Source organism: Phycodurus eques, chromosome 18 (assembly GCF_024500275.1).
Source record: "Phycodurus eques isolate BA_2022a chromosome 18, UOR_Pequ_1.1, whole genome shotgun sequence".
Lineage (NCBI taxonomy): Eukaryota > Metazoa > Chordata > Actinopteri > Syngnathiformes > Syngnathidae > Phycodurus > Phycodurus eques.
Window position 1 is genome coordinate 7,144,437 of NC_084542.1, and position 13,432 is coordinate 7,157,868.

Consider the following 13,432-nt stretch of genomic DNA (forward strand, 5'->3'; position numbering starts at 1 on the left):
ATGGCTTTGAGAAGGTTTTATTATTCTCTACACATTGCTTTATTATTGCTAAGGTTTATCTTAGAGGGACTCAAAGTGATCCATAAAGGGGACTGATGGATCAATAAGAGCAAACTCAGACCATAACTATGAAAGAATTGCTTTTAAATCTTTGATGTCTTTGTACTGTACTGAGTTGTAGTGAAGGATCAGTTCAATCTGCAGGTGTTAAGAGAAGTTATGAGAACAAACAGTAGGATCAACTCTTGAAAGCAGGGCAGGAGGATTAGGGTTGTCGGCTCAAACACGCACAGAAAGGGCCTTTCTAGAGACTTATCTACTAAATTGTTCTCTTTCAGCAGGACAAGCAGATCTAAATACACCTACGAAGGGTTAAACTCGCTTTGCAGAAGCAGGGCTTAAGTGGACTTGCGGTGGAAACGGTCAGTCGCTTCAGGTGTGTTTGGATCCAGCAGAATGTGCACAAATCCTCTATTTGGCGATACTGAGAGAGGAAAGAAAAGATGAGAATTAGAATTGGAAGGAGTAGCTTCTCATTCATACTTTAAAAAAGGAAAACTTGGGGCATATTTCAGAGATCAAATTATTTCTAATTAACTGATGTATTAAAATGTATATTTTACAAATTGTATTTGATCATTTACAGTAATTTGAGATTGATTAATACATTAACCAACAAATTTGGGGGGGGGGGGGTGTCCATATGTGCTCCGCGGGTAGCACTTCCACACCTGGTATAGTGCATATACTTGTAAGGGAGCTGTCTAATATTTTGACTCTCATAAATGTATACGAGGTAGCCAAAATGTTAAAAACATCTTACAGTATGAGAATGGCGGCACATAATTATTACCTTTCTAACAATGTGAACGCAGAAATCTTGATCGATCTTCGTGTACTTTATCCAATTAGATTGGATAGGTGTATCTGGTCACTGTATATTATTTAGAATCACTGCTACCTCCGGATACCATGCCATGCAGTAAAGTATAGTTGCAATCTGATTGGATGCTTTGTAAGATTTCATGCATCTGAATCAAGGGACTAGTAAAGCATCTGATTTGCATTTGCAAATGAGTGTTTTTTGTGTGGCTGCTCAATAAGCCACCATGGGGTTCAAAGAAAGTTCCAAGTGCCTTTGAGAAAGAAGAGGAACACCACAGAATTCAAGAAAGAACTTGGAGCAAAGTATGCAAATGGGAGCTTCCCAATTGTCGTCTTTCATATGCAATCAAGTCTTCCATGAAGGTAAAAGTGATGGTTAACGGTCATTTATACATTTCATTAGTCATTTATATTCATTTCATATTTTCTGTATCTTACAATATTTCCTCTCTATACAATGGATTTAGTTAATATTTTGCTGTTGTCTGGAACGGATTGGATTAATTAATTGGATTAACATTATTTTAGACTTTTTGGACGGATTAATCACGAAAACCAAGGCTCCCCTGTTGATATATTTTTTAAATGTACAACAGCAATAGTATGAAGGCTTTTACACCAAAAGCAGGCCACTCACATAGTGATATCCTTGTAGCGGTCCAAAGCCTCTTGGGCCACCACCTCAGGGAACTTGGGGTGATTCCAAGGGATGTCACCCGGTACGTTCAAGTTCATGGGTGGTGATTTGAAGAGTTTGACGGACACCTTGGTGTCTGGGTGCTCGGCGTCATCACCGGGCCTCTCCACCGGGTCCTTGGTGACCACCTACAATGACAAAAACACCATTTCATTTGACTCTGCTTCGAATTATATTGACAGGAAAATTACAGCAGGATGATGTTACTGTATCTTTTTACAAGCTCTTCATTTTCCCAACTTTTAAGATCATCAATCAGTTAAAACGTCTACATTTTACTTGATAGTTGGGTGGGAGGGAAAAAAAAAATCATAAAAGTATCTGAACAAATTGTTTTAAAATCTACATGCGTCTGGTTCAGAGCTGAATGACCCTGCAATTAGAACATTGTGTTCAAAATGAGATAAGAGATGGAGGAAAAACATTTTTATGCCATTTATAATGAGTGGCAACAACCTTGGGAGAACACCCCCATCATTCCCCCCCACCCCTTGGTTATTATGAAGAAACATAGAAATTATTTTGCACATAAGCAACATCTTCCCCACGCCAATTAGAGATTTAGAAGAAGAAAAAAATAATCGAACGCCTTCCTTGCCTGAAAGCATCTGAAGGACTCTCAAACCGTGAGAAATAAAATCCCTTGGTCTGACCAGACCAAGGTTGAACTTTTTGGTGTGAATGCCAGAGGTTATGTTTGGTCAGGATTGCTAAAGGTAAAATAATGAAGCAGTAAAATACAGTGGAAGTAGAAATACGACAATACTGTATACGTACCGTCTCTACTTTGAAGAAGTCATCCTTGGAGTTGGTGTTGTTCGCCAGAGACGACACCCATCCAAACTGCCTGTTGAACAGGTCCATGACGGCGGACGTGTTGAACATGTGCTCCTCGAAACGCTTGAGGAGAGCGTTGTAGTGCTTGGTGAAGCGCTCGGCTATGGCCAGAGCTCTTTCCAGCTCCTCCTTCAGGGGACCTTCTAGGGGTTTCTTTCCGGAACAATCTGTGAAGGAAACAGTCGAACTATGATCAATGAGGAACGATGCAGAAATCGGTGTTGTCATCAGTCCAAGAGGTGTACTTATTTAAACGTATCTGATCACTTCAATCTAAGCCAGAGATTTCCAACTTCTGTGGCGTGGTACATTAGTGTCTTGTGACCTGTGAGAGATCACCAGGTAATTGGTCCCAAAAGGATCATTTTCAGTGGTTCTCAAAGTGTAGTACGAATACCACTAGTGGTGCGTGCACATCCTGGAGTGGTACGCCAAAGAGTCACAGAATTAAATGTTCAAAATGTGCATGGTCCAGCAGCTTAAGCTTTTTTTTTTTCTTATTTAGTACAGTATGTTTGTTAAGTGCAGTTCCATTTATGTATTAGTTTTAAATTGAAAACATTTGCATTTCATCTTGTAGAAGTTTTTGTTTTTAAGTAAAAATTGTATTTAACTTGTGTGCAGTACATTTTAATGGAATTGTGAGGAAACATGGTCGAAGCTAATATGAACACGTTTGTAAATTTTTTGCCAGACTAAAAAGTAATCAGTACCGTTATTGGCAAGAATGGATTTACCAATATTTTCAATCTCTTTGCACTTCTGACACTCATCGCGGAATTTGAGGCAGCCGGCCGAGTTGCGACGAATCTCCCTGCACGTCATGCTGCCGTCTCCGTAAGGTTTTGTGATGACCACGTCCTCATTCACGCTGCCATCTGTGGGCACCCACAAAAACAGACCAAAATGCTTAGACAGACATAAAACCACCACATCAAAAATCTGAATGGATTTTTAACAATGGAAATTTAAATGAGAATTTCAGGAATATACATTAAAGGAAATCATAGATATGTGCTTTCCGTACGCTCGACACATGCTTCTTAGGTTTACTGAAGACTCCCTAATTGTCCGTGGGTGTATATGTGAGTGTGAATGATTTGTCTGTATATGGCTTTCAATTGGCTGGCAACCAGTCTAGGGTCTATGCCATTTCTCACCCAAGGTCAGCTGGGATAGGCTCCAGCTTATCTGTGACCTTAGTAACGACAAGTAGTATTTTTTTAGTTTGCATGCATGTTTGCTCGTGGCTAAATATAGTGTTCATATGTGCATGTGATCTAATTTCTGTAAATTAGCCCAGATTTCCAGTTGATTCTTGCAAAACCCCATTCATTCCTGCATACATCCTCACAGAATGTTTCCAATTCCCCCACTAATCTTCCCATGGAAAGTTTTCGGAAATGTACCCCTTTCTATCCATGGTGTCATTGTTCGAGAGCATACCCTCATTTGTGGGGGCGTCTGTATCAAAGTCCATCATGGAGCCGAAGGAACCAAAGGAGCCGAAGGGGTTCCTGCCGACGCCCATCATGTTGGAGAACAAACCCCGGAAGTTGGGGAAAGGCTCGTGGAATAGCGAGTGAATGCTTCTACGCCAGCGAGACGGGAAGAAATTGGGCAGAGCGAATATCGGTGGGTTGTAGTGCACGTGATCAGCCACCTGAAAAACATTCCCAACACCAAACGAATGGCACTTAATATACACTAAATAATTATTTAATACAACCCAGATGTCATATAACAGCCTACTCTCTTTGAAAATACATTTGCTTACATTTAATAATAATTGTTTTTACATCAATTTTAATTAATAATTGTGTATTTAATCATAATTTAATTCATTATAAATAAAAGCAAAAATGAGAATGAATTGTTTTATCATTAAAATAAATACTTTGACATATTTTACTATTATTTCTTTTTTTACTCTTACATTTTTAAGTAGTTAATAATAAAATAATGTAATACCATTAATTATTATAGTATCAAAATATATTACTTTACATATTTAACATATGCTTAACTTCATCTATGTCTGACCTGGTCCTTCTGTTTTCTTTACAAATCAAAGGTGGCCCTTCCGCACAAAAGTTTGCCCACCCCTGAGCCAAACTTTACCTTCATACTGTCAGAAAAGATTCCGTCCACTCCGTCCGCCATCTCGGCGTATTTGTCCTCCAACTCCCTGAACTCTTTGTTCTGGCGTTGTCCTTCCTGCTCCAGGGTGTCAATCCTCTCCCCATTGATCCAAATGGAGAAGGGAGACGTTCGATTCAGCAGGTCCTCTAACTACAGCGAAAGTCAGACATCTTACAGTCGTAATACACAGCGGAATGAACAGGTTGTTCGGAGCTTTGGTGAAAAAAAATTACCTCAAGTCACACAAAACCCCAAAATTGAAACGTGCACAAATGAATATTGGAAAGTGAGCTGCATTTAGTTTTTATGTGAAGACTCATCCCCCCTGCAATAATTGATTCATTTATTATACATATTTAATAGCAGTTAAGACATTTTTATATTTCTAAATGATGCCAAAATGTTATTACAAATGGCTCTACATCTCATTAAGATTTTACCTGGGCGAATGGACCCGATTAATTATACAGTGTATCCATTATTTCTGATGGGAACCTTTGTTCTAAAAATCTAAACAAATCAGCGGTCGGGCTGAAATGGATTGTGTTGGACCTTAGAGGCTGTACTATACTAAAAAATATTACTCGGGAACATGTTTTTTCGACCCAATGTTTTAGTATTTTGTTATCCTATGAAACAACTTAACGTAAAGTAATATCGACAAATCCAGTCAACCAATTTTCTACACTAATACTGTTCTTAGTCTCGGAGACCGGGAGCATATCCCAGCCAACTTTGGACAAAAAAAACAGACCAAACCCTGGACTGGTCGCCGGTCAATCACAGGGCACATATAGACACACAGATAGACATAAACAATCACAGCATCAATGAGTGGGAATGAACCCATGCTGCAAGTGAAACGGTACAGCATCAGTAATTTACTGTTGACAAAGTGTCATTAATGCAGTGTCCAACTGTCTTGGAATATTTCTAAAATCCCTTGTTTGAATTCCAAATAGAAAGCTTTCAGAAATAATATCCCTTTCCTTAGCAACCTTAATTTGGACAATAAGAATGGAACGTCTCACCTGGCGGCCCACCATCCCAGATCCACTGCTGCAGGTGCGGGAGTAGTACTTGACGCAGGTTTTCTTCAGACATGGCTTACATTCCTCCCACAGGGCTCTCATGGTCTCGTTACAAATTTCCTCCTGCTCCTCCAGCTTGGCCTCCACCTCTTGAGCGGCCAGCATGGCCTCCTGCAACAACGCATTTTTTGCTGTTAGCCCTAAAAGAAACTCTTTCAGTCTTGTGGGGTACGGTTCCATCCATCCATTCGATCAGCCGCCACTGTGTTAAGGTCAGGGCTCTAGTCACTGTATTTGTGATCTTTATGAAACACCGAAACCCCTTCTGATATAAAAGTATTGCATTGGTGCCAAAGAACTATGATGAAGTGAAGGGAGGAGCTTCTATTAGACTGTGGCTAATATAGAAGTAGTGCTTTGGCATCTTCTTGTCACAACCATAGGCAATTCTAAACATTTTTGGAGGGGGTGAGATTACCGTACCAACAATTGGGTCAAATTTAAGCCCCCCCCCGCCCCCCCTTCGATCAAAATCATCAATGGCCCAAACGTTGAATGTCTCTAAAAGATGACTAGGGGAAGAGTTTGCAACTGCAATGTAGTCATAACTAACAGCTTCTTCTATTTCTGCTTCTGCTCCTCTTTCTTGATCTTTGTACTTTCCGGCAGTCTGGATACCCATGCGGCACTATGCTGCCTCCTACAGGGAAGTATTGGTAATGCGATAGACATCTGGGTTGAGGGCGCAGACGGGAAATTGTGGGTGGCGATATCGTTATGTACTGTATGTGGTGTGCCGTATTTGTCATCTCAATCGACCACGTACGGTTAATATGTTGTCCGTGTGTACCCTGCTTAAGTCATGCTGGAACAGAAAATGATGCTCCCTGGGGTGAATAAATCATTACGATTTCGTGGGGTCTATAACACGTGACCCGACCCTGGCTTGATGAATGGACAGCCTGTACCTCTTTCTTCTGTTTGGTTTTTTCCAGCTCTTCCAAAACCTTCTTGTGGTCTTCTGAAGATTTCTGCATCATATTCTTCATCTCTTTGACTCCACCGATGGCATTCTCAATCTGCACATTCAGGTACTTCTCTCCCTCCTTTGAGATCTCTGCAGGGAAGAAACACTTGAGTATGGCTTTATATAAAGGGGCATTTCTGTATCCCACTTGGAGAAAAGGGATTATTATTTTCCTGTGTTTGACGTGTGACCGAAGGAGCTTACGCTTGAGGTGTTCGCTGGTGGGAGGCAGCATACAGTTGGCTGACGCCAGAAAAAAAGCCACCACAGCCAGCGACTTGGACCCCTTCTTCATCTTCATCATCATCATCATTAACATCTTCTCTGACTCTTCAAGGGCCAGCAGGTGATGATGACAAATGCCTGTGTGATAAAACACACACTGTGGTAAGGAACTACATTGTTTAGTTTAATGAATTGAAATGCCATTAATTTGTTCCAGACCACCCAAAAACACCAATATTTTTTTTCATGTTATATTTTAATTAAAAAAAACAAAACAGTATAGTTTAGTATAAAAATAATAAAGGAGAACGTGTCATAAAGTGTAATTCCCATAGCTAATTTTTTGGGGTGCTCAAGCACCCCTAAATTGAATCCCAGCACCTCTAAGATTTGAGGGATTATTTGTTTATTATATGTCCTTTTAATACAAAATCATACAGCGCTTGGTTGAAACGTGATATTTCAACGACAAAAATACATTTTTGGTATTTTTATTACACACAGAAGGGGGCTCCTTGCGAGTGTTCTTTTTTTTTTATCTTTGGCTGTTTGACTGTTTGTCCTATTCGATAAACGGCTGAAAGTACATCAGCGACTGTGGCTCTCCTTGCCCGCGTGCATTAAAATAACTTAATTACAAAAAAAAAATTCCACAACATATGGAGGTCGCTCACGACTCGAATTTCAGTTTGCAAAAGACAGCAAAAATTCGAGCAAGCGATGGCTCATTACTCGAAAAACTAATTTGGGGCCCTCAAACAAAAACAAGCCGTCCCAGCTCATGCCTATTTACTAACCCCACTCACTCTTACTATATGACTATATTTATTCCATGCATTTCTTTTTATGGTGCTTTAATATTAATGTTATTCCAAGATTGAGGTTGACGAGGTTAGACACATCATTATCCTGTGCTCCATACTTGAGACCCACAAGGCCACATACCGTACACCCCCCGAGACCCGTTATGCCAACACATGCCGCAGCTTTGATAAGGATTGTTTCAACTCACATAAACTTAATATGGTTCACCTAGCCTTAATATAGTACACATACCTTTAATATGTCACAAATAGCCTTGTAGAAAAACAAGCATTCACAACCCACTTCCACACCTAAGGACAATTTAAGGTCTTCAATTAACCCAAACGCATGCGTTTGGAATGTGGAAGGAAGCTAACGCCCACCTAATAATACTAGTAATAATAATGAATTTTAAAAAAATAAAATAAAATAAGATGACCAAATGCCTTTCTTGGCTAAAGGCTTTACTAAAGATAAGTTCAAATAAAATAAATGGAGGAAAATAAAATATCAAGCTTAACTGAAATATATACAAATAATACAGTAATATGATATGAAAATAATGGTAAATAAATAAGTTAGACTAAAAGCTTTCATCGAAAAAAGTTGATGAAATATAAAAAGTAACTAAATTAGTAATATGTAAATAAATACTAAAACTTAAAAAATGAGTCGAAATATAAATAAAGTATTTATACATGGTTACGTATTGTTGTCTTCCACCACTGGTGACCCCAACTGAGATATTTTGCGCAATCCTCCCAGAGTGTGTGGAGTATGAATGAATGTAACCAGAACATCACGCGCCCACGCTGACCTTAGATCAGTGTTTTGCGTGACTTTCACCAAGTGTGACTTTCCGCTGGACGTTACGTAACACGAACGGCCAGCTCCTTCTCTGTTTACCCATTTCAGCTGACGTCCGATTGGTCTGTTCTGCTGACCCCTTACGCCTCTTATCAAAACAGACACTTAGGTGACCTTTTCTCTACAAGGACACCTCAAAGCGGGCACGGTCACTTTTATCCACTTGCGTATTTATTAGAGTACAAATGTGTTTGATTTGATTTGACAGTCGATTTGATGAACTGGCCTTTTTTTTTTGTAACAACGCAATCATATTAAAACAGAAACAGACTTTCAGCTAAATAATGCTGAGTTTTGAAATACATTTTCCTTTGTATTTTTCTGCTGTATGTGATAACATTTACTGCCGCTATGGGACACATCGGTAAAAAAACGGAATTTTCATTGATCCGTGTTTGTGGATGTTTTTTTAATTTTAATTTTATGTACAGTATAATATCCTAAATCATAATAAAGGGAATTCCCATTGGTGATTGAAAATGTTACAGACACCTCTCAGTATGAGACAATGCAGTTTTACACCACTGCAAAACTACAACTACAATAATGAACAGTACAGTATTGCATCCCAATAGTGCAGGCTTACCTAATGCTGTAGTTACTAATTACAATGATGATAAATTGATGATTTTGTTTCTAATCATGTAAACCAGTGGCTGTCGAACCCTTTACATCAAGTACTACCTCAAAAAATACATAGCTCTCCAAGCACCACCATAAATACGGTTAAGCATAGTTGGCCCATAGTAATTTGTGTTCATCAAAAACGAGGCAGAGTTTGAACCTTTAATTCAGTGATCCCTTCGCTTAACACACTTTCAGAATCAATGATGTCCACCGAAGACACAATGCATTTCACGTAGCTAAATTTGTACCATGGAGGAGAGAAAACATCTTTCCTGTCATTATTTAGTCACACAGACTCGCATATGTGTCTTGAAGTCCCACCGCATATAAGAGGAGTGTATTTTGAATGGGGTTTTCTGACCTGTGGCAGGCCGTGCATTTGGTATGTGGGCCCATAGTGGGGATTTATCCCGCTTAATATCGGTATTGCGAGGCAATTACTGTGCAGAAACCACCAATACTATACAAAAACACAGTAAACCGGTACACAACCGCCCACCGACATCATCTGGAGCTTTCAGAATCAGCATTTAACAAATACATATAAAATGCAAATAAATCGAAACAAAATTCACACTACTAGATAATTATCATTAAATATATTAATTTGTGCCGATTGCGATAGAAATGTGTTTTGCTAGTTGAAGTTGTGAACTTGCTGTAACAAGTAAACTTTGTTCTGACCAACTAATCAGATGACGGAAAAATGCTGACATCATGAGGGCGAATTAGAAATCTGATTAGTTAAAGAAGCAGTCCCATTGCTAATACAGTATAGTTGAAGTTACATGGGCCAGCACTACTGATTCGGAAGGCCTAGTGCGGATTAGAAGCATATGGCAGCACATGGTGGCTGATGTCTGAGTGAACAGAAATAATCTAACATACACGTACTGGAAGCAGTGCAGTCAAGGGAAATGCTACAAAATGAAAACAATAAATTAAGACAGTTTCATGGAACAAATATTGGACTCACCACTTGGTCTGAAAGAATGTAATAAATAAGCATGTGTGTGGATGTTTCCCCATAATGTTTGTGTCTCTTGTATCAGCTCTTAACAGGTTTTGAACACCAGCAGGACTGTATCTCGAAGTAAAGAAAATATTTCCGTCTCTGTGATAATGCATGAGCTGGACAACGAGGTTAGTATTCTATTCACAAGCAAACCTGACGCTTTATTACTGCGTATCTGTTGGTCGGTGCAGGTTTTTTTTTTTTTTTAAAACAGGAAAGGATTGCCTCCCTTTCGGAACTTTGAATGAGATAAAATCATCCGGGCAGGGTGGCTGAGATGGTGCAGAGATGGGGTGGAAAGGGCCGTGGGGGTGAGCAACGCTAACAAAAGCAGCCCAAGTGTGGGAGAGTTAAACAGAGACAGTTGACAAAGAGAAAAGGGGAATGATTCACAATTCCGAGGCCGAGCTCCGGGATTTAAAATAAAAGGCTGCGTGCACGGACGGTGGTTACACAACTCACAGAATTCAAACGCAACACTCCAGAGAAAGGCCGAAGGTTCAGTCAGCTTCCGTAATCTGAACAAAAACTGGGAGCGCACTCAAAACAAACAGCTCTACATCTGCATAAGATAACATTTGAAGTTCTTAATTTCTCCGCATGCTCTGGTTTCCTCCCACATCCCCAAACCATGCACGTTGGGTTAACTGAAGACTTTAAATTCATCAAAGAAAATAGAATACTGGTTTATTGGTCACATTATTAGGTACCGCTGCAGTTTGTTTTTATATCAGAACCAATACAATCCTGTCTCGGTTTCGATTGATACTGTCAGAGACATACTCGTGTAACAGTGTGTTTATTGTTGTGGTTTGCAGTGTCTTCCCATATTATTATTATTATGTACAATGCATGTAAGAATGTACAAAAAACATAGACAAGTTGTTCAGCTACATTTTGGGAAGACGTTTTGCATGCTGTTGCTTTTCAATTGACTTGTCATTGTCATTGTCGCTCTCTCTCTCTCTCTCTCTCTCTCTCTCTCTCTCTCTCTCTCTCTCTCTCTCTCTCTCTCTCTCTCTCTCGCTCCAAAATATTTTTAAATTCACCTCGCAAAAGGGATAATGGTGTCCTCGTTTCACACGCCTGTGGCTTCACGCACCCGAAGGACTCAACTGGTGTGTCACTTACGTTATCGTTGGACGACCCCCATAATGACCCCATATCCCAAACTCTCACCGTCCACTGTCACTATTGTAAATATGGGATTTGTTTTGTTTGTTTGTATATATATATATATATATATATATATATACACACATAGTACACTGAGTATATTTTTTATCACTTCATCTACTTTAATCCACTTATTCTGATGCAGAGATGGAGGTCACGCCCATGAGTAAGCAAAACAAACAAGTCATCTGTTCAGCCATGTGGTCCAGAATTCAGCATCATTATAAATGCTACTTATCAGCCTTGAAAACTCACCCTAGCCATTATATAAAACATTGAAATCATGATGTTTACAAAACGCAGCAAGTATAAAAGACCGCAGCTAGTTAGTTGCGCAGTCTTTCCAATAATCATATTAATGCTGCACTCATATTCATGTGCAAATAGACAAAGTGTTTACTTTGCAGGCTGTGTTGTAGCAGACTGCAGGGAAAATAAAAGCACCTGTTACTCACCTATGTATCCTCAGGGCTAAGGACGTCTGAAGTTGTTCGCATCATTCTGCTTCGCGTATTTATATAGCAGCAGATAACTGGGACATGCAGACACGTGACTCATCTGAAGAAGTTTCCGGTTATGACCTTCAAAATAAAAGGGAAGTCACGGTATGTCATATGGCGTCATGATAGAGAGATGGGGTTTTATTCGATTACCTTACACAAACATAGTGCATTCACGGATAATGAATTTTTTTTTTTGCTTTTGATTTTTGAAATGGACAGACAAGCTAGGTCATTTGTAGATGATATTTAAAAAATAAAAGTTACAATGTATATGTAAAAAGTCTTTTTTTAAATAATAAAACAAGAATTACTCTATTTTAGTGTTTATAATTAATTTAATTATATCATATCAACCAATTTTTTAAGCAAATAAGTAAAACATGTAATTTTTTTAAATGGGTATGTAGAAATGTAAAACATATTATTTTAATAATAAAATTATGCATTAACATTTTTAACATCATTACAATGATGTTACGTTTTTATTATTTACAATCAATTCAATAACCAACGATTTAATGAGATAAATGAATAATAAAATAAATAAATGAATAAATACATTTCAATGAACCTATTTTACAAAAGAAAAACGTTTGAATTAATGCCCTCTTTTTTTTTCTTTAACCCGATAAATATCCTTATTTTTAATGCTCCAAGAAGTGTTTTCATTTCAATGGAACCGAAATATTTATTTTGAAAATCAGAATGCAATTTCCCGTTGTTCGTCTGTGTACTTGACGTTCAAGCATCTGAGGACTTTTCCAGAAATGTCGTAATTTACTGGCAGCCGAAGATAGAACTGTGCACAAACACTGGATTCATGCTGATGATGACGAAGATGACTCAACGTTTAATAATGCAACCAGCTCGTTTCCTAAAACGTGCTGTACGAAAAACAACATACTACAATCCTAATTTGTAGGCTAAGTGAAAACAGTCACAATGAAAGAAGAAAAGGGCGTGTAAATGGTCTTGAAATGAAAAGTAATTAGAAGATGGGAAGGTCAGTGTTGTCTGTGGTCGGTGCCGTGAAACACGCACACAAAAAAAGGAATAATACTACAGGCTTTTAAATCAAGTGGATAGCACATTGAAATGCATTTGTCAAATGCATTGAACTTAATCTAACATGAAGGTGTTTTTGTAAGGCAGCATGCTTATCAACAATAGCAAACAATTTGCACATTTTAATGTCACACTTATATCAAATCTGCAAAAGAATTGCACTTAAATGATATTTGTCAAAATATATGAAAACATTTACAAAACATCCTTTCAACAGACGTATGTGGAAGTTATTGACAAATGCGTATGCATTTCTTTCTTCTTTTTATTTTTTGAAGACAAACTAAACTATTAATTCTTTAGTTAGTTGCAAAGGAAATGGACCGATGCGCCATGTTCCAGTAATTTACTGCCACGCACACTCGCATTTCCATAAACCAAATTGAAACTTGTTTCTGCATGTGCAGGCGATTTGCACTTTTCAGCTCTTCCCAGGGGGGAACCCGGTGCTATCACAAAATGTGACACTAGGTGGCAGCAACTCTCAACTCTCACAGCTTATAAATCTCTTGCTGGAGACATAAAACAGAG

General features: G+C 38.7%; 1 protein-coding gene across 1 annotated transcript; it reads right to left on the reverse strand.

Annotated features, from left to right (window-relative positions):
• Position 1: 1 nt before the first annotated feature.
• clu (clusterin) lies at positions 2-11,876 on the reverse strand. The gene is made up of 10 exons (XM_061703727.1): positions 11,789-11,876; positions 6,824-6,982; positions 6,561-6,709; positions 5,593-5,763; positions 4,541-4,711; positions 3,866-4,082; positions 3,157-3,297; positions 2,360-2,586; positions 1,523-1,710; positions 2-484 (listed from the first exon to the last, which is right to left on the reverse strand). The coding sequence occupies exons 2-10, from the start codon at positions 6,936-6,938 to the stop codon at positions 472-474; spliced, it is 1,392 nt and encodes a 463-aa protein (XP_061559711.1). The 5' UTR covers positions 6,939-6,982; positions 11,789-11,876; the 3' UTR covers positions 2-471.
• Between the last annotated feature and the right edge of the window lie 1,556 nt (positions 11,877-13,432).